Source organism: Fringilla coelebs (genome assembly GCF_963513975.1).
Source record: "Fringilla coelebs genome assembly, chromosome: 5".
Classification (NCBI taxonomy): Eukaryota; Metazoa; Chordata; class Aves; order Passeriformes; family Fringillidae; genus Fringilla; species Fringilla coelebs.
Window position 1 is genome coordinate 18,341,792 of NC_140033.1, and position 25,781 is coordinate 18,367,572.

The window sequence follows — 25,781 nt, forward strand, 5'->3', positions numbered from 1 at the left end:
TTCTTCACCTTCACCCCACCTGAAAAGCCTGGATCACTCGACCCATTGATAACCTCAACTAATGTTTTACAATCAGAGAAGAAAAACACCGACGTACAACGGAATACCGGAGCTGAAGGAGCTTTACGCAGAACACGACCCTAAGCATGTAGCTGGCACTGTTTCCCTGAACCGGCGCAGTGCACTCTCTCCAGCCCTGAACATCCTTCCCTAGGATGCCTGCTCAGGTGAGACTCGAGCGCCACGCCAAGGGTCCCTCTCGAGGCAGACTCGGTACATCAAAACAGCGCTCAGAACCAAACCCGCTCTGCGTTAGACTACGTATACCCATCAAGATGGGTTTAATACGAACAATGGAGGCTAAATTCCTGACAAGGCGAGGGCTGCGCTCGGAACAGCGCGTCCGTGCCCGCTCCAGCGGAGCGACGCCCAGGAAAGCCTCTCCGCGGCCGGCCCATGGGGAATACGAAGCGCCCGCCCGCGGCCTCCCGGGGAAGGCGCAGCAGAGTCCCTGGAGGCATCGCCAGGCCTGAAGCACCGCAGGAACCACCCCGGCCCCAGCCCCGGCCCCGGCCTCGGCCCGACGCCCTCAGAGCCGCGGCTCTCAGACGCCCCAGGAACGAAGCGGAGTGCAGCGACCAGCGGCCGCACCCTTGCGGAGAAGACCGTGTCGGGCCCCGGCCCGCCTGGGGCACCGCCGGGACGCGGATGCGAAAGGACCCTGCATCCCCAGAACACAGCGCCCCGGTACCGCCATTTTGCGGCACGGCGCGCTGACATGTCGCGCGCCGTGCGTGGCACCGCCCCCCGCGCCTGCGCCCCGCGCCCGCGGCGGCCGAGCCGGGGCAGCTGCTCAGCGCCGCGACGGCGGCGAAGACAAAGCGCCGGGTAATGAATGGGACGGGCCCGCCCGGCCCTTCCTCTTAACTCCTTCGGGCCCGGCCGGGCGGCGGCAGCGGCGACCTCCGGTTTCCCCCGCGGCGGCCGCCCGGGGAGGTGAGTGGCACTGTTCCGGCACCGGGAGGGCGCCGGGCAGGGCGGTACGGCTCTCTGGTCCCGCACCCCTCCTCCCCCTCCCGTGCCCGCCACCGCCGCGTTTGGCCTCAGCGGCCTCGGTGCCTTGCGCGGCCCGAGACCTGCGTCCCAGGCCCGGCGGCGCCTCGTCCCTCTCGGGAACGCCCGCGGGACAGCGCCGCTAGGCCGGGGAGGGGGCGTGTGGCAGCGGGGTAGTGCAGGAAGCCGGGAACCAGGCCCGCGGTGCCGTCTCCATTGTCTGCGGGGCCCCGCAGGGGGCCCGGACGGCCCGGTGAACGGAGTTCGCTGGTGCCTAGGGGTTCGGTGTTGTCCCGGGCCGCCCGGCAGACCCCACCGCCCCCCGCCCGCGGAGGGGTGCCCGCCGCGGCGGCGGGTGCGCCTCGATCTCCCCCGGCGTTGTGCGCGGCGCGGGCCGGGCCGGCGGGACCCGCCGGGGCTGAGCGTCCGCGCCCACCTGGCGGGGCCGCAGGAGCCGGGCCCGCGGACGGAGCGGTGACCATGTGGCCGCTGCCGTCCCGACCCAAGATGGCCCGGGCAGCCGCGGCGTGGAGCGCCCATCGCCCTCCTCAGGGTGCGAGCCCGGGACCGGGGACCGCCTTAGGTACGGGCTCCCGAGACGGGTGGCGGGACTGGAAAGCCCGGGAATTCCTAAAAAGCGTTCCCCCCCCGCCCCGAGAAACAGGACACGAGGTGGACAGGCGCCCGCCAGCGGCTTCGGCCACGGTGTGAACACCGTGTCTGTGCTTGTGTGCGGTGAAGTTCCAGCTATCCCTCCTGGGCAGAGTCGCTCAAGAATGGTGTCTCGGAAAAGTACAGAATTTAGCTTTCATGTAGTGGTGCTCTCGTTTTCTGCTTGAGGCGTGGTAATTTTTTCTTAAAAATGTCTTTTGTAGAGTTTAGATCTACACTGAGACAGCTGCTGATGTTAGAGAGCTTGTGTTAGAATGCTTACTGGGGTTCTCAGGGTATCCGATATACTTTAAAGTTGTCTGCTGCATATACAGCCTACTAAAAGTATAAAAACATGTATTATCGTATTGAAAGGTTAAACAGTCTTTTGCATTAATGGTGATTATATTTATCATTGCTAAGTTTAGTAGAGTTAGACTTTGCAGGGTAGAGACCTTTCTCTGTAATGCTTATGTGTTAGAAGCAGTTGTGTTTCTGGGGGAGGGGGGGCGTCCTTTGAGAAATTTCAGTAATTTAGCATGAGCTGTCATGCTACACCTATAATACTAAGCAGAGAAAGCATTTCAAGCCCCCGTAATATGAATGTACTTTCCAGACTTTTCTTACATGTTGTCTTTATGGCCCACTCTACATGTGTATCTGTGTTGCTTTTCAAGAACATGAGCACAGCACTTTTCTTCTAAAGGTTATCTCCACTAATGCAGTGTTTCACTTTAAGAGCAGGCGTGCACCCTTGGGAGGACATTAGTGTCCTACAGAGTGGGGGGAGTGAAGTCTGGAAGACTTTATCAACTATCCCCAAAATACTGTGCTGCTACTAGGAAGCCTGTGTTTGTGCAAATGCTAGGCAGGGGCATTCTATTATTCACTATGGAGACTGGTTTTGCAGAGGAAAAAAATTGTTCAAAACAAAATAATTCTTTTGTGTACTTTAAGAAATTTGGGTGCTGTCCACTAGGCATAAGACCAACAGGCAAGGTGCTGACAGTTTTTGTACAGTTGGATGTATGTCTGCTTTGATACTTTATGTTGCTAGTATCTTGCAGCTTTAACAGATGTTGAGGAATTTATTCCATAGGAGTTCTCCAGAGCAGTCAAATGTAAGAATTGATTAAGTAAAATGAAGTATCTAAACTAAGCATCTCGGATAAAAGTTTTCTAAACATTTGTACCGTTATGTAACAATAACTCTTTTACTTCTTGTGGTGTAACAACCCCCATCCTTGTGACTACTCTGCCTTCTTGGAAGCTCCTGGTGAGTTGTGACCAAACCAGCTGGGTGGTGAAGTGTCCCTTGACTGTACTAGTTGGGCTGCAAGGCACTTCCTGATCGTACCAGGAGCCCTGGCATGGTAAAGGTGGGAAACAAAGGATAAGCAATTACCTCTTGTAGCCTTGGTAAACCATTTACCTGGTTGTAGCCCGAGTGGAACAGTACCATTGTTACTGCACTTTGGGGAGAAAAGCTTACTAGTTACTGACTTGATTTATGGTCAGGAAGGAAGGATACTGATGGCCCAAGTCAGTCATCTTCTGACCCTCTAAACAGCAATCCTAAGTGATACTGTTCGGGCTTGCCCACAGCAGTGTGTGCCAGTGCCTCCCAGAGCTTGCAAATCCTTAAGTTTGTGGTACTCAAGGACTGTCAGCCCCTTTCCTCCATCTCCATGTTCCTCAAGATGCAGCTATTGCCTATTTTGAAACGCAAAGGGATTTGACATATTGTAGTGAATTCGAGGGGAATTTTTCGTATTAGCTTTTACATATGTAGAAATAGGTGTATACATCATTTACTTGTGTGTATGTGAGTTGATTGTGGTACAAATGTTAATATTTTAAATCCATAGTTAAGTCATTGTTATAGTTGTTGTGAAAACTATCAAACCACTTTGTAATTGTTAAAGTACTCAAGTATTAAGTGCTGCTAAATCCTTATCTTTCCACCCATATCCTTTGCAGTCTTACTGCTTTTGCACTCACAGCTTTTGTGTAAATCATTCCAAATTGCTTCTTATTTGATCTTCCTTTGCATGCTTTAGTCTGTGTAGCAAGTAGTAAAGTGAACCTTGCCATTGAGCACTGTAAAGTTGTATTTTCACATATCCATATTAAACCCTGCTTTTGCCAGTACCTTTGACAGTGTTTCTTTAAGCAGCCAAACCACTCATTCATGACATCTATATAAGGCAAAATTGTAACAGGTACAGCATCCTCATTGATAATGTGAGAGGCAAAGTATAGAACAGCAGAAGGCTAGACAGGTGATGAGCTTAGAGTAATGTTTGCTATCTTTCTGTTACTTTGTCTGCTGCAGCCTCACTATCTACTGCTTCCCCTTACTCTGGCTTATTTTATACTGAGAGAGTAAATGTCCAGAACAAGAATCTGTGTTTGCCAAACAGCCAGTGTCACAGGTGGTTAGTGCAGAGGGGGTGTTCTTCAATAAATATTAACACATCACTAAGACTTATAACAGGGCTTTGGAAAATACAGGAGGGCAACAGAATTCTGTACGTTTATTTAAAATTGTCCATCCACTGAAGTATAATATCCTATCAAATACTTTCAAAAATTAGGTATTACAGAAGGAAGTAGCCTTTGAACCTTCTGGGTCTTTCTGTTTTCTTCTCCCTTTTTTCTTGGAATTTGTTCTCTTTTAGTTTTTAGAATCCTAAATACATTAACTTCTGAAAGATTTTTTTTTTCCTCTGAGGAAGTTTGAGTTAAAGAATGCACATGTTGTATTTCCCAACAGCTTGCTGCATTTTTATTGCCATTCACAGTGAAGAATATTTACAGGGGGAATTTGTAAATCCTGTTTTTTTGCAGCTTGCTTTTTATAAGAGTTTCGTCTTCAAAGTGAGCATGTTTTGCTATGGGGTTGCCCCTGTAATGAACACTTGAAATAGTCAGCCGTATGTAAATAACATGATGATACATGTGTATTGGCTTCATTTTATATAGAAAGGAATATTATAGATAGTTTAGTGGGGAATTTTGCACTGTATAGAGCAGAGTGTTTAACTCATCATGACTGATATTTTTTCTGAAGCAGGAATGATCTTCGTATTTTAGTAATATCAACATAAGTTAATATAATTTACATAATGGTACCTGTTGGAGTGTATACTTTCTAAACAGACTTCGCAAAGAAAGAGTTCTTATATGGCAGATGTGCCTTGTTTTCTGCCCATCTTTGACTATTTTTTTTTTTTCTATTTGTTATTGGCAGCCTCAGTACTGGTCAATTTACAACTATGGAATTGTTTCATTTCAGCCAGTTAGTGAAAAATTTATATGTGGCCTAACAGTAGCTTTCAAATGAAATCTAGAATTTAAAGCTCTCAGGTCAAGAAGTAAGAAAAACTAAAGCTTTTATCATAATTTTTTTGTGTTTGTTTGGTTTGGTTTTGGTTTTTTTTTTTTTGTTTCTTTCTTTATTTGTTTGCTGAAGCAAAGGAACTTCTGTCTGAAATTAGTGCGATATATAGTTTAACCAGGGTAGTATTGGTTTAGGTTTGGGGTTGTGGTTTGGTTTTGTTTTGTTTTGTTTTGTTTTTTTGTGATGGGATAGAACTCAGTATGGTGGGCTGTTAAAGCAACAATGGGGAAATAGCTTGGTTTTTAAGGCCCTTCTTTTCATTCAAGTGTTAGGATTCAGGATACGTACTGATTTTTTTTTTTTTTTTTTAATATTGAACAACATATTGGAAGGTGAGGTATGAGTATTTTCTATAGTCTAAGGCTGGTTTTCAGTGGATGTTGACATAAGAAATATTATTATATTACTATAATCTTTGTGTAAACTCACAACCTGTGTGCTCTCTTTAGCAATTACTGCGCAGTTGTGTCCTTTTCCATCTCTCCGCTCTTTCCCTTCCCCCTTTGTTTTTTAAAGACATGCAGGGTTGGACAATCCCTCTCTGAAGGTTTAGAAGGTTACTAGTTTTTTGTTACAGCTGTGTGAAAGGTTGTTGGATTTTTTTTTTTTCCTTTACACTGTTTTCTTCTAGTTTGCATTCTCTGGTGTCCTCCAGATATGGTTTTTTTTTTCCTGTGATGTGTTAAAGTAATTTTTGCAGTGACTGTTTAGAATTTCTGTATATTTAATATAAAAGCCAGTTCTGGGGTGTGCTTGTTAACTTGAAAATCAAGGCTGAAAATAGGATTTTTAACAGTTTAACATTTTAGTAATACTTGTTTGCAATTATTTGCAAAATATATATTATTAAAATATATTTAATATTATATTTCTCTCACGTGACAATGATCAAAGAATTTGTGCCTATTTTACTCCAAAAAGGTGAAGTGGCTTTTCAATTATTATTCTGCTTACCTGTTGCTGTAATTCTATATGCTTAATCAGTGTCTGCCTCAAAATAATCTGTGATCCAGAAAAAATTGCTTTTTTCATCTCACTAAAATAAGCAATCAAGAAAACCCAAACATTAATTTGAATTGAACAAAATGTTTGGCTGGACTTGAAACTATAGTCATCTTTAACAAATCAGAGAGGGGGAAAATGGAAATGGAAGGGTTGAGGGGTTCTGGTATTTTTTAAAGACATCAGGGAGCATAAAGATGCATATTTGTACTTTATTTTGCCTGTAGTCTGATGGCTCTGGCACTTGCAAGGAATGTGGGAGAGCCAGGTTCACTTCCCTGCTTTGCCTGAGGAGCTTAATCCACATCTGAAGAGAGTTCCCTAACTGCTCCACTGAGTACGGTGCCTCTGGTGGGTCTGTGTCTCCTTGGCTGACACCTTCCTCTCTGCATACATTATTTAAATGTTGCTGTAATAGGGATAGCTACAGTATCTCAACAGTCAAATTAGCCAGCAGCACAGCTCTGGAGGTGTTTCAATTGCTTAAGGCACTATAGGAGTGTTTTTAAGTAAAAAATGTCAGTAAGAGGTGATACATAGTTCATTTCATACACACTAAGCCAGTCATCAGGACTGTTTGACCCCTGAGAGGTGATCTCCTTCCTGAAGATCACCCTAAATGTGGGTGTATATATATGCATATGTGTGTGTGTGTGTATATATATATAGTGTTAAACATCTCAGTCTGATTAAGAAGAGTAATCACTGCAATATAAGAGAGAATGCCTTGTATTTTATGGATTTTCTAAGGTGGCAAAATGTTTTCTTGGTTTGTTGAGTTGGGTTTTATTCAGTGTACTGGGGCCTCTTCACTATGGCACTCATGTCTGTATATTGATGAGATCAGTGGGACTGAAGTTGCAAAACTCAAAAAGGTGTCCTGCAATAGACTGCTTTGGTCTGTTTAGTTACTAAGTCAAAATATGTGATCTACTATGCTCCACTTGCAATCACTTCTTTCTCATGCATGGGGAATGATAATCTTGTGTTGATTGCATGTTGATTAATACATGTAGTTGGTGCAGTGTATAAGCAATATGTTTAGCTTAGGAAGAGAAGGTGCAACAAGGTGAATCCTGTAGTGCATGGAAAGGTGTCAGCAAGCTCCTTTGAAATCTTGCCTGTAATGTAGACTGTTTCATTCAGCATAAGCATAAAAAAAAGGGAGCAGTAAAATACAAAAATTTTGCTTTTGAATTTTGTCTTAGCAATCATCTGAGGGGCTTTTATTATGTTTTTAATTTTTATTTTGCTTTGGAGCTCTAGAAGTGATAATGTCTGATTTTTCTTGATAGCTGTGAGGGCTAGAGATTTGAAAAAAGGTGAGTCATGTAAGTGCAGCTCCTGGAGCTATCACCTAAAGAGAAATTTGAAATATCCCATGAGTCGCCACTGTGACAGTTAATGTGTTTAAAAAATAATAAAAGTAATTACTTTCTTCTTTTCCTTAGATACAATCATCTCATTAACTTTGAGTAGCAAGTATTTAACCTCAAATGAAGCTGCCTGCCTGCAGTGGAACAGATGTGTAAGTTTGTTTTTCTCAATAAACTAGTGAGAAGCTTGTTTGTTTTGGGTCTTGTATCATTATTTTTATTAATTTAAAGGAAGACAATGGAAAAAGGTAATGAATAATTGTATGCCTGTGCAATGACTTGTATGGAGCTTAATAATTTAGCAGGAGGTTTGTAAGAGTGCCTGAGCCTTAAAAATTAAGTTTGGAAGCCTGGATATCTTTAGAGTGGTACAGAAATAGTAACTATTTTATGATTTATGGGGCACCTCTTACTCTGTGGTATCAGCTGGCATATATACATCCTTACCCTGAATTATACCATTTAAAAAGGGGAGATTACTTAGAAGCTGCATTTATACTGTACTCAAATTACAGGCGTCTTAATCAGATTTTATGTCTTTACTGAGAAAGTTAGTTTTAATATTTTCTTCTAGTGATTTCGTCTGAAAATATTAAAAAATTATATATTCCGTCTGAGCTTTTCAATACAGATTTTTTGGAAGCCTGAAATTCCTGAGTAAGATGCCATAGAGAAAAAATTGTCCATATGAAGATAAGCATTTATATGTGGAGTAACAATAAATGTTGTTCTTGTATAGTGTTTCAGAGCTTTGTATTCATTTCTTATCCCATCCTCTCTGTGCCCTGAATAAAATAGTTCCGTTTTTAAGCCATCTGTATTATTGCTTAATATGCATGCTAGCAAGCGATGGACAAAATGTTTAAGATGGAGAAAATGTTGAGCTTGGAAGTCTTGTTGGGGTCATAGAATCAGAATAGGGGACCTCTAAAGACCACCTAGTCAAACCCGTTGCCATGAGGAGGGACATCTTCAAGTAGACCGTATCACACAGAGCCCCATCCAATCTGGCCTTGAGTGTTGCCAGAGATGGGGCGTCTACTGCATCTCTGGAAAACCTGTTCCAGCATTTAACCATCCTCATTGTAAAAAATCTGTTCCTTATATCTAGTTTGACTCTACCCTCTTTTCATTTAAAACCATACCCCTTTTTCTATCATTACAGACCCTACTAAAATGTTTGTCCCCATTCCTCTTACAAACTCCTCTTCTGAAAAAGCTAGTCTAAAGTCCTGCTGGAGCTTTCTCTTCTGAACAACCCTAACTTTCACAGCCTTTCCCTGTAAGACTGTGGTCTCTGTAGGAAGAGAAAATTAAAAGTAGGATTCAGATTCATTCCTTGAAGGAAACTTTTCTTAGGTGACACATACAGAAGATGTGGGAGATTTTGTTACATACTAAATCTGTCTGTGGATTGTTCTTCCTCATTCAAGTAAAAATGGGCTGCTAGTACTTTCCAAACACAGAGGAGAGCTGAAGAGCAGGAGAGAGTAGTTGTTTGTACCAGCCTCCCAGGGCAGTTTTAGACCACTGTAAAGAAATCTGACAAAAGGGACAATGTTTTTTTATTTTTCCAGAATATACAAAAGTTCACTCTCCATGTAGTTAATGCTGTATTCTAATATACTCATCTCAAGGTCACTGAATGCTTTGTATGGTTTCATTCCATGATGTCAAGCACTGTAGTGTATTATACTTAAAGTGCCTTTCCATTTTGACTCTCAAGGTTAAATGCCTTCAGTGAAAATAATCTACTTTAGTACTACCTGTCTAATGGAAATGAGTATCTGTCTTTGTACCTTCAAGAACTATTTTTTGACTTATAGTCCCATATGAGATAACTGTTGACTGCAAGCTCAGGGTTCTGATAGATCCTTTCTTAATCTGTGATTAAAGCAGCACTCTCTTGACAGTGGGTACCCTAAAAACAGATACTCATCTAGAGCTGCAGTCTCCTGAGAACAAAGATTCTGCTGTCCAGATGTTACCTTTACTGTTAAAATTTTAAATTTTGGTAGGTCAGCAATGTTCCTATCTAAGTCCTCTAGCATCCACTGTAAGAATTCGTCTTCCAGTGCATATGCTATACAGTAATTTTTATGTGCAGTTTAGATCATTGAAGAAAATCTAGTTCCTGATTAAAGGGGTCTAGTAGTGCTAGATGTGCCCTGAGCAGGTGGGAGAGAACAAACCAGTGTGAACACTGCTGCCTGTTTGTCTCACACTCAAACTACTGACTCCTAGCTCATGACAACTTTTCTTAATATAAGATTTGAGACTGCAAATCCCAGTGCTAGAATGTGGCATATTTCATAGCAATAATATAATTTTTGTGGGTTTTTTACTCTTTGGTTCCCCTTATTTTTTCCTCATTAAATGTATAAGCATGATATGGGAGCATATGTACAGATGGGAGGAAAAAAAACAACTGAAAGACAAGAATGTAAAACTCATTTCCTGGGAGGTTGTCACTTACTGTGACTCGCATTAATAGCTGCTGAAACAGTGGGAAGAGTGGGTCAGCTTTCAGGGAGTCAGTATGCAGATTGTGCTGTCAGCAGCAACCTTGCTTTGGTACTGGGAAATGGGAGAAATTGAGGTTTTGTTCATTTCCTTTTTTTAGTGATTTTGAGTTGTCTTCAGTGGCTTACTGAACTGTGGGGAGACCATAATCCATTTATGACAGGAAATACAATGGTGCTCATAAAGAACAGGAAGATTCCTCATCCTTTTCTCTAAATGTTTTTATTTCCTTTTTCTATTCCTCAGAAAAGATTAGGTTTATTAAAATAATTATTAATAATAATAGAAATAAAGTGAATGGAAAGAGTTATCCATTTCTTTACCTTTTCTTGCATTAATAGTGTTGTGGATCCTGCCCGGAATAGGACACTCATGTAGTTGTATTATGTAAAACTTACTTAAAAAACAAGTTGCATTACATTAATTAAAGCTCATGAACTGCAGTGGTTAGAATAAGTACTACAAAAAGCTTTATTCTTAATTTTAAAATCTTGTATTTTTTGCTCCTTGAGCAAAACCTTATTTGGTCAAATTAAGATCTGCCTATGGCAGTAGGATAGTTCTTCTATAAATCATTTCTTTTGGGAGAAGCAGCTATTAGAAGGAGCTATTTGTCTCCTTGGGGTGGGAGAGTATACTTCTTGCTAGCACTCAGTGTGCTGCTGGTGGAAACACTGTTGACTTCCCTTAGCTTGGTTGTCTGAGTCAGTTAAGTCTTTGCAAAATCTCACCTTACCTTGAAGAAGACAAAGAGAATTTATCCCTAAAAGAGCTTAAGAGAAGAATACCTCTTGTCATGGAGGCTAGGAACAGGCTGGTTGACAAGTGAATACAGAGGTATGCACACTCATTTCTCCCTCCCTCTCCCCTGTTCATGAATAGGAAGGTTTGTTTTGAGAGGGAGGGAGATCTGATCATTGGTTTTTTTAACTGTGATTTCAGGTGAAATTGTCAGATGCTACTGGTGAATGCAGAGTTTACTTAGAAAATACAGAATGACAAAAAATACTTGAAAGAGGCACAAGACGTTCACCCCTATTGTGGGCCTGTGCCTTATGCCTGCATGTGATATGGAAGCTTGGTTTTAGAAGTTACCTCTCAGCTTTTTTTACAGTTCTTGTAGTCATTGGCAGGGTGGTGAAACTGAGTGTTTCTGAACTCTAATTACTTTGGATAGTATTGTGAATGTTGTTTTCTGTTTTATTTAGTAGATTTAGTAAAGAAATGATCTTTTCCTTACTTCAGAAAAAATCTAGACATGCTTCTTCAGTTTATTACATGAAGAAGAAAGAAGGTACCCTCAGTTATAAATGATCCTCCAAAGACGTTTTTCTTTTCCATACTGGGTGTCTTGTGACTTGAAATAAAGTTTTGTGACAAAGGAAAGATTAAGGTTAGGTTTAAAAAAGTCCCTATGAAGTATTTAAACTACTGTTCATACTCTTGAAAGTATGTTTTTATGCTTTTGGGTACTATGAATTGCATTTTCTTTCTAACCTTCCTTTGAGTTCACAAGCATTCCAGGATACAAATGTTTTAATAGAAGCATAGTATTATGTCATGTTACACATATACAAATATTATGTATATAGATCATGGAAAACCTCTCAATAGCACTGTGGAAGCTATGTGAGGACATATAATTAACTGACATCAATATGAGCACAGAATTTGGTTGATGGGTCGCCATGAAAGGTTTTTAAAACAGACATCTTCAGACTTCATCTGGTTAGCATAAAATTAAATTCTGCTCTATGGTAGTCCTAGCAGTTTAACAGTTCCTAATAGTTCCATTTTGTATATCAGAAAAATTATAGTTGTAACAGGTTAATGTAAGATATTCTGCAAAGGACTCAGTTTACATTCTGTGAGGTCTTTTTCTACTTCCTACTTACATGGATATTTTCAGCAAGAGCTCCTAGAAGACTGACTACACAAAACATGGTGTGTCTCTCCTAACTGTTTTTTTTTTGTTTGTTTGTTTTTCATCATCCCGCCTATTCAGCTTTCTCTTTCACAAGTGCCTCATTTCTTACTCTTTTAAATAATCCTTAAAGTGCTTGAAGTTTCACTCTTACTAGCTTTAAAGATAGACATTTAACAAAAATAAAACCCAAAAAAGTGTATGGGTTTTTTTGTGTTGCAAGCTAGGAAGGTAGTCAGTAGAAAAATCACTTGTCCTAATCCTATCCCTTTTACTTGGTCAGCTGTGGGCTGCATGGGAGGAGAAAGAGAAGAGTCTAATGGGCTGTTGAGAGAATTGATCACTTGGAGAGAAGAGTTCTTAGAGGAGCTTTGCTTTGAATTTTCTGATGCTTTTCTGAAAGGCAGCTGTTCTCTAGCAATATAGAGTAACTCCTTAGTCTTTTGCCGTTCATTCTTTTCTGACTTACCTATTGTTACTGCTGTTTTGGTTATGTGCTTTTCCTGTTCTGTGATAATACTGATGCATCTTTTGTACTATGTTCTTATTTTTATCTTCTCCATTTTACCCTTGTGTAGTGTAACTGCAACCTTCATTTGTCTCCTGTCAGCCCCAAATTGTACAGCATGTGATAATAAAAGCAGCTTTGATGTCCTGCTCTAAAAATGCTCTAAACCAAACAATGCATGCTTCAGCTGTGTAAAAAAAAGTCTAATTTTTTTCTTAAGAAAACCAGCTGATTTCTTGTAACATTAAGATTTTCCCCATCCTATCAGCATATGATATTTTTCAGAATTGTAGAGGATAAAAATATCAAAATAAATGTATAATTTGCTGTAGCAACATTGATGTGTAAGGCTTGGGAAAGTACTGCTTAAAGTTTTAATGAAACTATTGCTTAAAACATTGGCATTTTAACAAATGAAAGATCTGATGTTTGGTAGGTGTGAACAATAGCTCAGAAACATATCCTGCAAGTATTGCATGCCTGATAATGAGAAGCAACACTTCAACACATGAGACAGTTTGGATCCTAGACAAATGTTGGCATGATTTACTTAGTGTGATAGATCTAGTTTTTATGAGTAATTTCTTAGTAGAAGCTGGGACAAATTATTAGCATGTGTAGGACCTGGGGGGTGTTTTGGTCTTTCATTACAGTGGGCTGCAATGGGAAGTTAGTAAAGGACATGTGAAGGGATATAGCCCCATTTGAGATCTAATGGTATTTTTAGTGCACTAAGGAAAAAAAATAGCAACAATTAAAGGCTTATCAGGTGGTTGTAGGTGTGAATAGTGCTACTAATTCCGGTGATACATAATGTTATGTGTGGTGGTAATGCAACGTGCTTCTTTGTTTTCTTACTAAAAGTTGGGAGTAATGTTGTTTTGACCAGGGTTATTGTTTTGTTGTTGTAGCTTTACATTTTTATTTTACTTTTAAGATAAATGCTGCTCAAAACCATGTGGAATGGGGATTTCTGTGCTATGGGCTTTAACATGTTTAAGAGTGTTACTTAAGTCGAGGTGGTGGAGGATGATGCTTCAAATAGATATATGCTTAATACATGACAGGTAAGTGGTGATGATTGATTTCTGCAGAAATAAGGTTAAGCTTTGACTCAGTATCCTGTATCAGACACCTGCTTTATTCTTACAAATGCTGTGCATTTGTATCATTGAGCTTGATAAAATGTTTGAGTACAGAGCGTGTTTACAAAACCCATTGAGCTGAATGGGAGTTTGTTAAAGAAGCCCTCCTGTGGAGTCACAGAGTGCAGAAAGGACCTCCATGCTCTGAGAGGAGCTGGGGTATGGCTGGATCCAGTCTTAACCCAGACTTCAACGAGTTTTGTCTAAAGGATCACAGAGGTATAATTGAGCCTTTGTACAACTTTGTCCTGCAGGATTAAGGATGGCAAACCATATATATTTATATAAATATATATGATAATGATAATGATTAGATAGAAATAATTTACAGAATAATTTACTACACAGTGCAGGAGCTGTAACAACTATTATAATATAGTGCACTATGAAGCAGTTGTATTGAAACAGTTGTATCAAAGCTGACAAAACCATTAAGTAGATTGATGTTACTCACCCATAACAATGACCTTGGGCAAATCTCTTTAGCTCAGCCTCAAGGAGTAAGAGGAGTAATCTTGAGGGATGTTACCCATTTAAGGGAAGAATCTCCATACGTACACTCCAAGAAGGCTTATGTCAGAAAACCCTCCATTAAAAATTGGGACTGGGCCTTTATAATGTAAAGTGACTGATGATGGTCAGATGTCTCCAGCTGTGTCAGCTCAGCAGCTTTGGACAAGTTATCAGTAGTATCACTTGTTTGTTCGTTTATCCAGGAACAGATCTACCACACCTCCATCTCACTATCAGGATGTTTAGCTTTGGGACTGATGAGTCGGCTGGTTTCAGCATTATTCAACACCAAAAGCGGCATGGTGCTCCCTTCTTCATTTACCACTTGTAGGTTTGCAAAGGCATTGTTCAAGTTGGTTCACAGCATTCTAGGCAGAGTGTCCTGCTACACCACTAAACAGGGGTGCCAGAACTAAATGTCAGCCCAGTCTAAATGATATACCTGCTAACTTCAAGGTCCTTATTTCTATCACTCTTCAATGAATATGAAATGTATAATATTGTATAATAGTAATGTACCGTATTTAAAAAGCATTATCTCTATTATTTTAAGAAGTTTTATGATTGAGGATATGGAAGTGTAAGAACTGAATTAAGAACTGGATCTTCCTTTTTTTTAAAATAAATATTACTTTAAAAATATAACTTTATTTCCACTTTTTGTCTGTTTCAAAGTATTTTTTTAATGATGGTGATTTGGAAATCATATTGTTTGTCTTCAGTTTTACCATTATCATGAATTATTTTCAACCTTTTACACATTGGAGTATGAGCCAGTATAATTTTGTGCAGGCAGAGCTGGCATGCATGCTTTTGCAGATGATTTAGGGTTTGAGATGGAGATATTGGTACAAAGCTGGAGCTTTTAGTTTTGAATCTTTTCTGAGGTTTCAGGGACTATTTTAAAATGATTAGTAAACAGCATCCCATTGACTTTCCATGTTTACATCAACAAGAGAAGAAAACAGCTGTACAAATAAAAATGTCTTTCAAGAGAAAGAAGCTAAATTTGAGGAGTTTGAGTTCATCCAGTGTTAAGTGTTTTCTGTGTGCTGGTTTCATTTTAATTCAACACTGTCCATTTAACAATAGTCAAATGACTAAAATTTTCAGTTCTGAGCTGTTACCTTCTTGAAGTATTATTAATTTAGAGGTGGTGGGGTAAACAGAAAACATAGAGAAGAGTCCACTAAACCAGAAAAGTATAACTTGGCCCTAGCAGATGTTTTACTGCTTAAAATCATTTGTGTTCCCTGTAAAATTATTTGATGTTTTGTGGGGCAAGAGGCAAAAAAGAGGAGAATATTTAAATTTAGTGTCCATTTTTATCTTTTTAGTCTCTGCTTCAGCTAAATTCCTCCATTTGTAATTAGAGTTGAGTACTCAGAGTGTAATGGTGACTGTTATGCACCTTGTTACACTGTTATACACCTTGTTTTTTTCTCTGCCTGCAATGACTGATTTAGGCCCCACCTTATACCAAGCCCTGAGTTTTCCAGTAACATGCAGGGACATGAATGATCTTTATACCTCAGCAAATCAGAGGTCTCTGTATCGTGTCCTGAGAAGTAGCATGAGTGCACTGGGGAGCTCACAGAAGACTATTCATGTCAACAAAGAGCAGTGTTCAATTATGGTGGTGCTGTTTCCACTCTTCATTCCTTTGAGTCCAGATGGAGCATTTGGGGTTGTGGATGTGAGAGGTTGCTTTACAAGTTAGCAAGAAAACCTTTGTAAAACCACCACACTTACTGGTTTTCATAAGACCTTCCTTTCAGGTGACTTAACAGTAATGCTTTTCTCTTTCAGCAGTTGTCTACAAATCATGTTTCCCATGAAGTCCAGAATGACTTGTGTCTTCTATTAAGTCTGACTTTCTGTGCTTTATTCAAGATTAAACTGTTGCATACATCTAGTTCATGCTTGTACATCTGTTCCAATTCCTGTGAGCTTCTGTGAGACTTGAGACTAGGACCCACCTTGTTTCAGTGTGACATGCCAATTTTACATTTCTAATTCTGCATTTTTAATGATCAGTGTCTTGCAAATCTCTGTCATTTCATACAGGTGAGCTGGTACTGATATTTTATCATAGGAGATTTCTATAGATAAAATGCACTGGTTTTAGTTTTCCTTCTTCAAGGGACTTAAAACCTTAAAAAGTAGTAAGGTTCATCTGGGCTATACATTTTTATGAATACATTCTGCTGATTTGTTTATGATTTTGGATGTGTATTCTCTGGATTTTTGAGGGGGTTTTTTGTATGTGTGTTTCTGTTTTGTTTGATTGTTTTGCTTTAGCAAATATTCCTTTATTAGCAAAATACCTGCCATTGCAGTTGAAGCAAATAATTTCTTAAAGTATGTATTTCTTATTGCTTGTATTGCTTTCTCTGAGGTATTTCTAATTATGCTTGTACATTTCCAAAAATAAACAAGATTAATGCTATTATAAAACTGACATCCATTTGTACAAATTACTGTTAATGAGCTTTTATGTACATCTAATGCTTAAAATCTGTCACTAGTTTTGATTTTTTTTCAGTCTTCACATTTCACATCTTTCTTGAAAAACCTGTTCTTGTATTTTGCAGGTGTCTTTGTATTTACCTTACATGCTCTTCAATAATAATGTAAATTTTTTTTGTTTTAAACAATTTTTCTAGACCATTATTTCCACCAAGATTCTGTGATATAATCAAGTTCATGATTATTACCTGACTGTTCAATCTAAAATAGTTTAAAGCTTACAGGCCACTCTCTGCTTTACAAAAATTAATCAGCTTATGGTTTGGTGTTCTTGCATATTTTTCGTACTTCTCCGTGTGTTAATGTATGTCTCTGCAATTCAAAAAGACACCAGTGTTTCACTTTTGCCTCCTTCCTTCAGCAGTGATTTCTTCTAGTCATGGCAGTTTGCTGTGACACTCAGGATCAGTGATGTTCTCCAGACATTTCTTGTCAACCACTCTACGCTTTCAGTAATCCCATTTTGAATGGAAAATCCTATAAAATGCTCTGTAGGCTTCTTACCACAGCAAACTACTGCTCAGGAGCTAATAGTCCAGAGTAGTGCATTTGAGTAGAGAGTTGTTCTTTAGTTCAGTTTATTTTCTTTGAAGATTGTTTTGTTGTAGGGTGTCTTTGTATCTCATTGTGGAGTTTTGAAAAGCATAAATCACTTTGAGCTAACTGCCTATAGCTTTTTTTTTCCTTCTTGAATATCCTGTTTGTTTAGCAGTAGTCCTTAATTTTGAGTAGCTTGGGTCCGAGGGTAAATAAGCTATGTAAACGTAGTTATAATCAAAGTCATACTTCATTCTAGGTGGCTATAAAATTTTAAAACACCCTTTTTTGTTTCATACTAAAACAGACTGACTCTTGCATAGACTTGGCATAGTAGGAGGAGATGAAAAACATCTTTATGTTTCTGACCCTTAGTATTCTGGGGACTGTATTCTAAAGAGACTTCCAGTTTAACGTGCAAGGGTATTTGAAGGGAAGGGGCTTGACTTAATTTTACATGACGTAACATCGTAACAGAATCACAGAATGATGGGGGTCAGAAGGGACCTCTGGAGACCATCTACTTCAACTTCCCTGCTAAAGCAAGTTCAGGTGGAGCAGATTGGACAAGATCTTTGTCCAGTCTGGTTTTGGATATCTCCAAAGGAGACTCCAAAACCTCTCTGAGCAGCCGCTTCCAATGCTCTGTCACTGTCAAAAGAAAAGATTTTCCTTGTATTCAGATGGTCCCTTTTGTGTTTCAGGTTTGTTCTAGTTAGGTTTCCTCTAACCAAACTGCCCTGCTGACTGCAGCCCTCTGAGCTCTGTCATTTGGCCAGTTCTCAAAGCAACAAAAATACTTCTTAGATGGTTGAAAGAAAGCGAAAAAAAATACCTTCAAAATCTTCTAAGGGGCATTCAGCTTTGGGGATTTCCCGGGAAGTGATTGTCTCCTCTAATCTCAGCTGTTTCTGCTCATTTCTAGAAGGCAACAACAAGGTCAAGAAAAATACATACTATGTAGCCAGAGACCTATAACAGCCATAGAGTGGACAAGAATAAAATAATTTTTTCTTGTCTTACATTGTCATAAGTACACTAAAATAATGTAACTGACCACCATCTGTAAGTGCTTTTTAACTGCTAATAGCATAATAACTCTGTTAACAGCATGCAGGCATTTTCACAGCTAAGCATAAATATAGAAATAACATGTAGCTGCAAAGGGAGACCTAGGTTTAGTTGCACAAAAGGAGGACAAAAACCACGTGAATCAACAATTCAAGCACTAAAAGCTGCAATCAAAAACTAAGGATACAAAATAATCAGGAAAGATTTTTGGTGGACCAAGAACAATTTTTTGTCCTAAAGAAATGAAGATAATAGGGTCAGGAGCAGATGAGATTGCTTCCCGCATTTTTTGGTGGAGGAGAGTATGACTATTAAAAAGACACAGTGATAGCAAGGAGATATAAGGAAGAAAGAAGTTTACCACCGTGCTCCTGCTTCGGAGTCCAAACAGCTCCCTCACCTCTTTACCTCAGCTTCAGTAACTAAGACTGTCAAGGACCACAGCCATCAGTATTTAACTACATGGCATCAGCTCAGTGGTATTGTGTACTCAAAGCTAATTTAGGATAAGGTGATTAGGGCTAAGTGTTTGAATATGTAGTGATAATGGCTGATAATGATTACGAACTTAACCACCGGCAATGTGTTGTTAATGAATGTCAATCTAGTTAAGTGGGGTTATAAAGTTTGCAATGGGTGTTATTTATCAGGTTTTCAGATCTTCCCATCACAGCTACTTTAAGCTTCACTGTGTTAAGCAGTAACTGCTTATCGGGACAGGGACACTTGAATCGGTTCTGCAGATTTTTCTGTTTAAAGCCTGGAATTGTTTTGCATAGTGAAAAAATTACAGGAATCACAGAATAAAGATGTGATTACCTGTTTTGAGTCAAAGAAATTGCACACAGCTTCATTAGAACCCAATGCCAATGGATAGATACATTTTTTTTGTGTGAATCTAGCTAGGAATCTGTAATGTCCGTATTGTAACTTGGCACTCCATGCATAATTTATGTTCTGTAAGCTCTGCATCAAGCCACTTGCTTGTGAGCCTTTCTATTCTGTGATCTTAAGTCTCAACATCTTAATGTATTTTCTTGCTTTTCCTGTTTGCAGTACAAACTCCAAATTCACAGATTAGATCAAAGTAAAGATGAAACAAAAATCCTCTTGAATTGATTGCTATTTTAAAAAGTTGACTGTGTTACACTCTCTCTCCTGTCCCAGATCCACTTACATCCCATATCATCAGTATGTGTGTGATCACTATTTTCTGTTTCATTCAATTTTATACTGAGTCATGTAAATTTAGTCTGGCTGCCAGGATTGTTCTCTGATGTGATTTCACAAGCCAAGGGAAAGTCCTGTGTAATGTAAATCTCTTGTAGAAATCTAAGGTTTTTCTTCAAGTCTTTCCTTTCATTATTCTTCATGCTCAACCCTCATATCTTTTGGTAACTGAAAACAGATTTTTTTTTTTTCCCCAAGAATAAGAAAGAAAGGCACAAATACTAAAACTTGCACAGAAAGAAAAGCAGAACTGGTCCCTACCTGTTAGTGAGTTCTGACTGCTTCATCTCCCTTTTCTTAAAATAGCTGCAGTAAGACCCTTTTCCCTGCCCCTTCCCTTGCACTGGAAAAGAAAGGAATTTATCACAATGATAGGCTTTCCATACATGAGAAATCCACAGAAAGCGAATGTTTCTAATTTCTCTTGCAAACAAACCTCAGAGAAAAATTAGTTAAAATAGGTTACAAAGCTAATATGACATTGATCTTGATACAGGGGGGAAATGTCAGTGTGAAAAATAGCCTTTTTAATGTGTTTTGTGGCTGTGGCTAATTTTACCATTGCTAAAATCATAGAATATCCTGATTTGGAAGGGACCCATGAGGATTATCAAGTCCAACTGCTGGCCCTGTACAAGACACCCCAAGAATCACCCCAATTCTGTCTGTGTTTTAGCAACACATAAAAGTTGTGGAAAATGTTTAAAATAATTTAAATTTGTGTTTTGGCTTCACCTGGGGAGAGAGAGTTCCATAAAATTTAGTTTGCAAAAATTGTAATGCATAGTGTAGCATCACCAATGTGATGGCCAAAAATGTTTGTTATCTTGAATGAAGGCATCAATAACTGCATTGATGACACAGAAGAATAAATGAGAAAGGGTTTGGCAAAATTTAACATTCTAATAGAGTTCAATGGAAAAAAAGTGACAGATAAATGCAGACAGCTTCATATTTGTGAGGGACTACTCAGTTCCAGTTTTTGAGGCTGCTGTTGCCCTTTTGTATGCAACTTCAAAAACCTACTCTTTGTACTGAAATTGGTAGTGAATAATCTTTACTCACAACTGAAATTAGCTGTCTGGTTGTAAATGGGTTTTCTAGTGTAACCTTTGGACATGTGAGGGACTTGAGCTGGCAGTGGTGCACTAGGCACTGGCATGTGCAGTTCTGTGTGTCTTTGCTTCTGAGTGATGCTGCTACACTTTCGGAAGACCTCTGTCTGTATGGCATTTATACAGCTCAGTTGTCCTAAATTAAACTTTTCAGGTTTTAATAGGGAAACTATAAAAGTAGCTTTTTTCTATAGCATGCTGTTTTCTGGCAGTGTTATAGCATGAACACAAATGTGTGACTATGGTCAGAAGCAGAGTGATTAGTGTGACAATGCTGAACACCCTTACAGAAGTTACTTCTTTTCTTTTTAAAGACTGCTGTCAGTAATGGTGGGCTCACATGTGATGCAACATTTGAATTTAAGTACATATTTCTGTGCTAATGTAATTAAATGCCTACTTGTGTTCATATATATATCTGTAGATATAGACACGTATGCAGTATATGGGTTTAGATGTGTGTGTGTGTACTTTGGTGCATGTGTGCTTGCAGTGGTTGAATGATGATGTAGGATGAGGCATAGGTATGTGCAAGCAAATATGAAAGTGATGCTTGGACTCCTTTTGTCAAAGTTGAACCAAAGCTGCGTATGTAGTCACATATTTGCCTACAGTAAATGTATCGAGTAAATGTTGGGCTTTTTTTTCAATAGTACATTGAATTGTTTTTGTCTCAAAAGAGAAAAACCCCAAAACATACAGAATACCTAGTGCCTGCTTTCATTTCACTTTTACTGTAGTTCTTTAATGTGCATTAGTCAACTTTGTCTTCTGAATTTTTTTTTGTAGATGGTGTAAAAGAATCTCAATTGCCCAATCAAGATGAACAGAATGGCTTTCTTCAACAAGAAAATGGAACATCCATTTTTTAGGATTATATCTACAACATGAAGCATTTAGCAGTAGCTGTCTTTGAGAACATTCATCTATGACCTGAAATGTCCTGATCCTGGGGAAAAAAACAGGATTCCATTAATTAAGTCTATAATTTTTAATGCATTTTCATGACTAATTATATTTGCTTATGCACAGCACGGATACAGAATTCATAAACCAGAGATTATTTTAACACATGCACATATTTGGTTTTTCATTCAGTATGCAAGATACATAATTTTAATCAAATTTTAAATAATCTTTTAAATTATCTATATTTATTAATAAATGAAGTCTTGGCAAGAATTTATCATCCATGGACATGAGTAAAGCAGATTGCCCAGGAATGGATGATACTTATGTATTAGGTAAAATCAATAACTTGAAAGTTGAGCAAGACGACAACGGCATTAACTGTACTGTGGAAAGAACAGATATAAAGACAGAACAAGATGATTTCAAACATGCGGACAGCAGTGATGAACAGGAAGACAAAGAAAAGAGCTTTATTACAAACAACTCTGGCAAATATTTGTCTACAGAAAATGAAGATGATTATGGATCTCTTTTTTCTCAGTATAGTAATACGCTGTATGATGTAGCAATGGAAGCTGTGACACAAAGCCTCCTTTCTAGCAGAAACATAAGCTCCAGAAAAAAGTCACCTGCTTGGAACCATTTTTTTATATCTCCTAGAGATAGCACTAAAGCAATATGTATGTATTGTATGAAAGAATTTAGCAGGGGTAAAAATGAAAAGGACCTGAGTACAAGTTGTCTCATGAGACATGTGAGGAGAGCACATCCCACTGTACTAATTCAAGAAAATGGAACTATGCCAGGTATATCTTCCTTTTCTTCATCTACATTATTGCTGCCACCTCAGTCTGCAGATGTTGGAGATCTGAGTTCTATGTTATCCCCCATAAAACTGGTCAAGAAAATGGCTTCTAAAATACCATCTCCAGATCGAATAATCGAGGAATCTGTTTCTGTTGTTTCTTCTGAAGAAATATCGGACCTCACAGTCTCTGAAAAGTGCAGCAAAGAAGAAGTCATGGTTGGTTCATCTCCACAGCAAGCCAACAACCAATACGATGACACTGTTGAGAATGTAGCAGAAAAAACAGTTGTAATTCCAAAGAGTGCATCAGGTTCTAGAAGGAGATCTGCTGTCTGGAAACACTTCTATTTGTCACCTCTAGATAATTCTAAAGCTGTTTGCATCCACTGCATGAATGAATTCAGTAGAGGAAAAAATGGAAAAGACCTAGGAACGAGTTGTTTAATAAGACACATGTGGAGAGCCCATCGTTCCATTGTCCTGCAAGAGAATGGGGGTGGTACCAGCATACCACCTCTCTACACCGCCCCTCCTACTCTCTTGCCTTCTTTACTACCATCAGACAGTGATCTCAATTCTATGTCATCCTCTCCTGGAAAACTAATGAAAGAACCAACTTCTGTTTCCTCTTCTCCAGACAGAATCTCCGAGGAGATCCATACTAATCTCACTTCTGGAGATACTCTAGTGGAAGACTCAATGCTGTCATCTTCTGATGATATAGGTGAAGTCTCCTTTGTTTCATCTCCTGAAAAACAGTGTGAGGGATTAGGTCCACTAATATTTGAACCTACTGCTGTGTTTCAGCAAAATAAAAGGATTATGAAAAGGCTTAAGTCAGAAGTCTGGCACCACTTTTCACTCTCACCTGCAGACAGTCTAAAAGCAGTATGTAGATACTGCAGTTGTATGATAAGTCGTGGTAAGAAAGGAGATGTGGGAACAAGCTGCTTAATGAGACACCTGTATAGACGCCATCCTGATGTAATTCGAAACCAAAAGAGCTTTCTCGATGTGAGTTTGGCAAATTCACCTTATGCCACTTTGGCTTCTGCAGAATGTTCATCCTCAAAGCTGACTGACTTGCCTACAATGGTTACACATGATAATCAAATTATATTTCCTGTTAATAGTAAGAAGACCTCAAAACTGTGGAATCACTTTTCAATTTGTTCTGCAGATTCAACAAAAGTAATATGTACACACTGTGGACGTATAATAAGTAGGGGGAAAAAGCCAACAAACCTAGGCACAAGTTGCCTTCTAAGACATTTGCAGCGGTTTCATAACAATGTATTGAAAACTGATGTCCCAGAGACAGTATTATCCTCCTCGACGGATAATCACATGCCACTCCGCACAGAATTACTAGGATCTTCAAATTTTGACGAAACCAATGACAAGTTTTGTGACTCTCATCCAGTTGCCAAAAAAATCACAAGTCTTGTAGCCGAAATGATTGCACTTGACCTTCAGCCATATTCTTTTGTAGACAATATTGGCTTTAACAGGCTGCTTGAATATTTGCAACCTCAGTATTCTTTACCTTCTCCATCTTACTTTTCTAGGACAGCAATTCCAGATATGTATGATAACGTAAAACAAATAATTATTTCACATCTTAAAGAAGCTGAAAGTGGAGTGATCCATTTTACATCTGGAATATGGATGAGCAACCAAACACGAGAATATCTAACCCTGACCGCTCACTGGGTAACATTTGAGTCTTCATTTCGACCACAGTGTGAGGATTACCATTGTTCAGCACTATTAAATGTATCACAGATCGACTGCGACTACAATGGAATCAGTATTCAAAAGCAGCTAGAATACTGGTGGGAAACATGGATTACTTCCATTGGACTTCAGATTGGGATTACTGTTACTGATAATCAGAGTATAGAGAAAACTTTAAATGAAGGTGATCATTCAAGTGTACAATGTTTTAGTCACACTGTTAATGTAATTGTAAATGAGGCTATTAAAAGCCAGAGAATGGTTCAGAATTTGCTTAGTATTGCAAGGAAGATCTGTGAACGCGTCCATCGGTCAGCAAAAGCAAAAGAGAAGTTAGCTGAGCTGCAAAAAGAGTATGAGTTGCCTCAGCATCAGCTAATTCAAGATGTTCCATCCAAGTGGAATACATCATTTCATATGCTTGAACGCCTTATTGAACAGAAAAGAGCAATTGATGAAATGTCAATAGAGTGCAGCTTTCGGGAGCTAATAAGTTGTGATCAGTGGGAAGTCATGCAGTCAGTGTGTCATGCTCTCAAACCTTTCGAAGCTGCAAGTAGGGAGATGAGTACACACATGTCTACTCTAAGCCAAGTGATTCCAATGATTCATATACTTAACAGGAAAATAGAAATGCTTTTTGAGGAAACTATGGGCATAGATACTATGCTGAAATCTTTGAAAGAAGCTATGGTGAGTAGATTGTCCTCCACCCTTCATGATCCAAGGTACATTTTTGCTACACTTCTGGATCCCCGGTATAAAACATCGTTATTTACAGAAGAGGAGGCTGAACAATATAAACAAGACTTAATCAGGGAGCTGGAAATAATGAGTTCTACCTCAGATGATGATAAACCTGTTTCAAATGGATGTGATATAGGTTCACCATCTACAAATTCTTATGGGGAAGATAATCTCTGGTCACTCATGGGTGACATGAAGAAAACAAAAGACCTGAAAGAGAGAGCAAAGTTACCAGAGGAAATGGTGCTTTCTTACTTGGAGGAAGAAGTGCTTGAGCATAACTGTGATCCTCTAACTTACTGGAACTTTAAGAAGTCATCTTGGCCAGTACTGTCAAAATTGGCTGTCAGGTTCTTGGGTTGTCCACCAAGCATTGTTCCTTCAGAGAGATTGTTCAATACATCCAATGAAAGCAACAACTTTAGTCAGTCAAGGTTAATGATTGAACACTTTGAAAAGCTTATCTTTTTGAAAGTGAATCTTCCTTTAATATACTTCCAGTATTGAAACTAATGAACAAACTGCTAGACTAAATCTATTGTTGCTCACTGGATATTAACTATCTGTAACTCAGATTTTTAAATTGCTCCAGTAGGGGCCATGTATGACATCTAATCAGTGACTATAATTCCAAATTTTAGATTCATTTTTTTCAGCTTTCAATATGTCTACATGTGCCTTATTCATAGTACTTCAGGCCAGATATTGTATATATGTTTTTTAAAAGTTCACACTAGAGATAGCCTGTCTCGTCAAATTATACAAAATTATGTAGGTTTTAATCCATAATTGTAAATGAACTTTAAAAAGCTCAGTCATTTGTTTTAATAGAATGGCAAAAAAAAAAAAAAAAAGATGTATACAGTTCTATTCTGTAGTTTTTTATTCAATTATTATGTAAAAACCATAAACCAGGTACTGTATTTTAGTTGAACATTGCTTTAATTGCAAGAAAACAGGTTTTGTAGTTGTCAAAAGAAAGCTCTACGTGAAAGAT

The 25,781-nt window shown here is 39.1% G+C and overlaps 1 protein-coding gene and 1 long non-coding RNA gene across 2 annotated transcripts; both read left to right on the forward strand.

The window, feature by feature from the left end:
- The first annotated feature begins 862 nt into the window (after positions 1–862).
- Positions 863–21,460, forward strand: LOC311154348. The gene is made up of 3 exons (XR_014616200.1): positions 863–996; positions 7,561–7,637; positions 21,370–21,460. It is a non-coding gene; the product is annotated as an uncharacterized lncRNA (long non-coding RNA).
- A 312-nt stretch (positions 21,461–21,772) lies between these two features.
- On the forward strand, positions 21,773–25,291 carry ZBED4 (zinc finger BED-type containing 4; the record flags this gene model as incomplete). The annotated part of the gene is made up of 1 exon (XM_084205428.1): positions 21,773–25,291. The coding sequence occupies one exon, from the start codon at positions 21,773–21,775 to the stop codon at positions 25,289–25,291; it is 3,519 nt and encodes a 1,172-aa protein (XP_084061554.1).
- Positions 25,292–25,781: the final 490 nt, after the last annotated feature.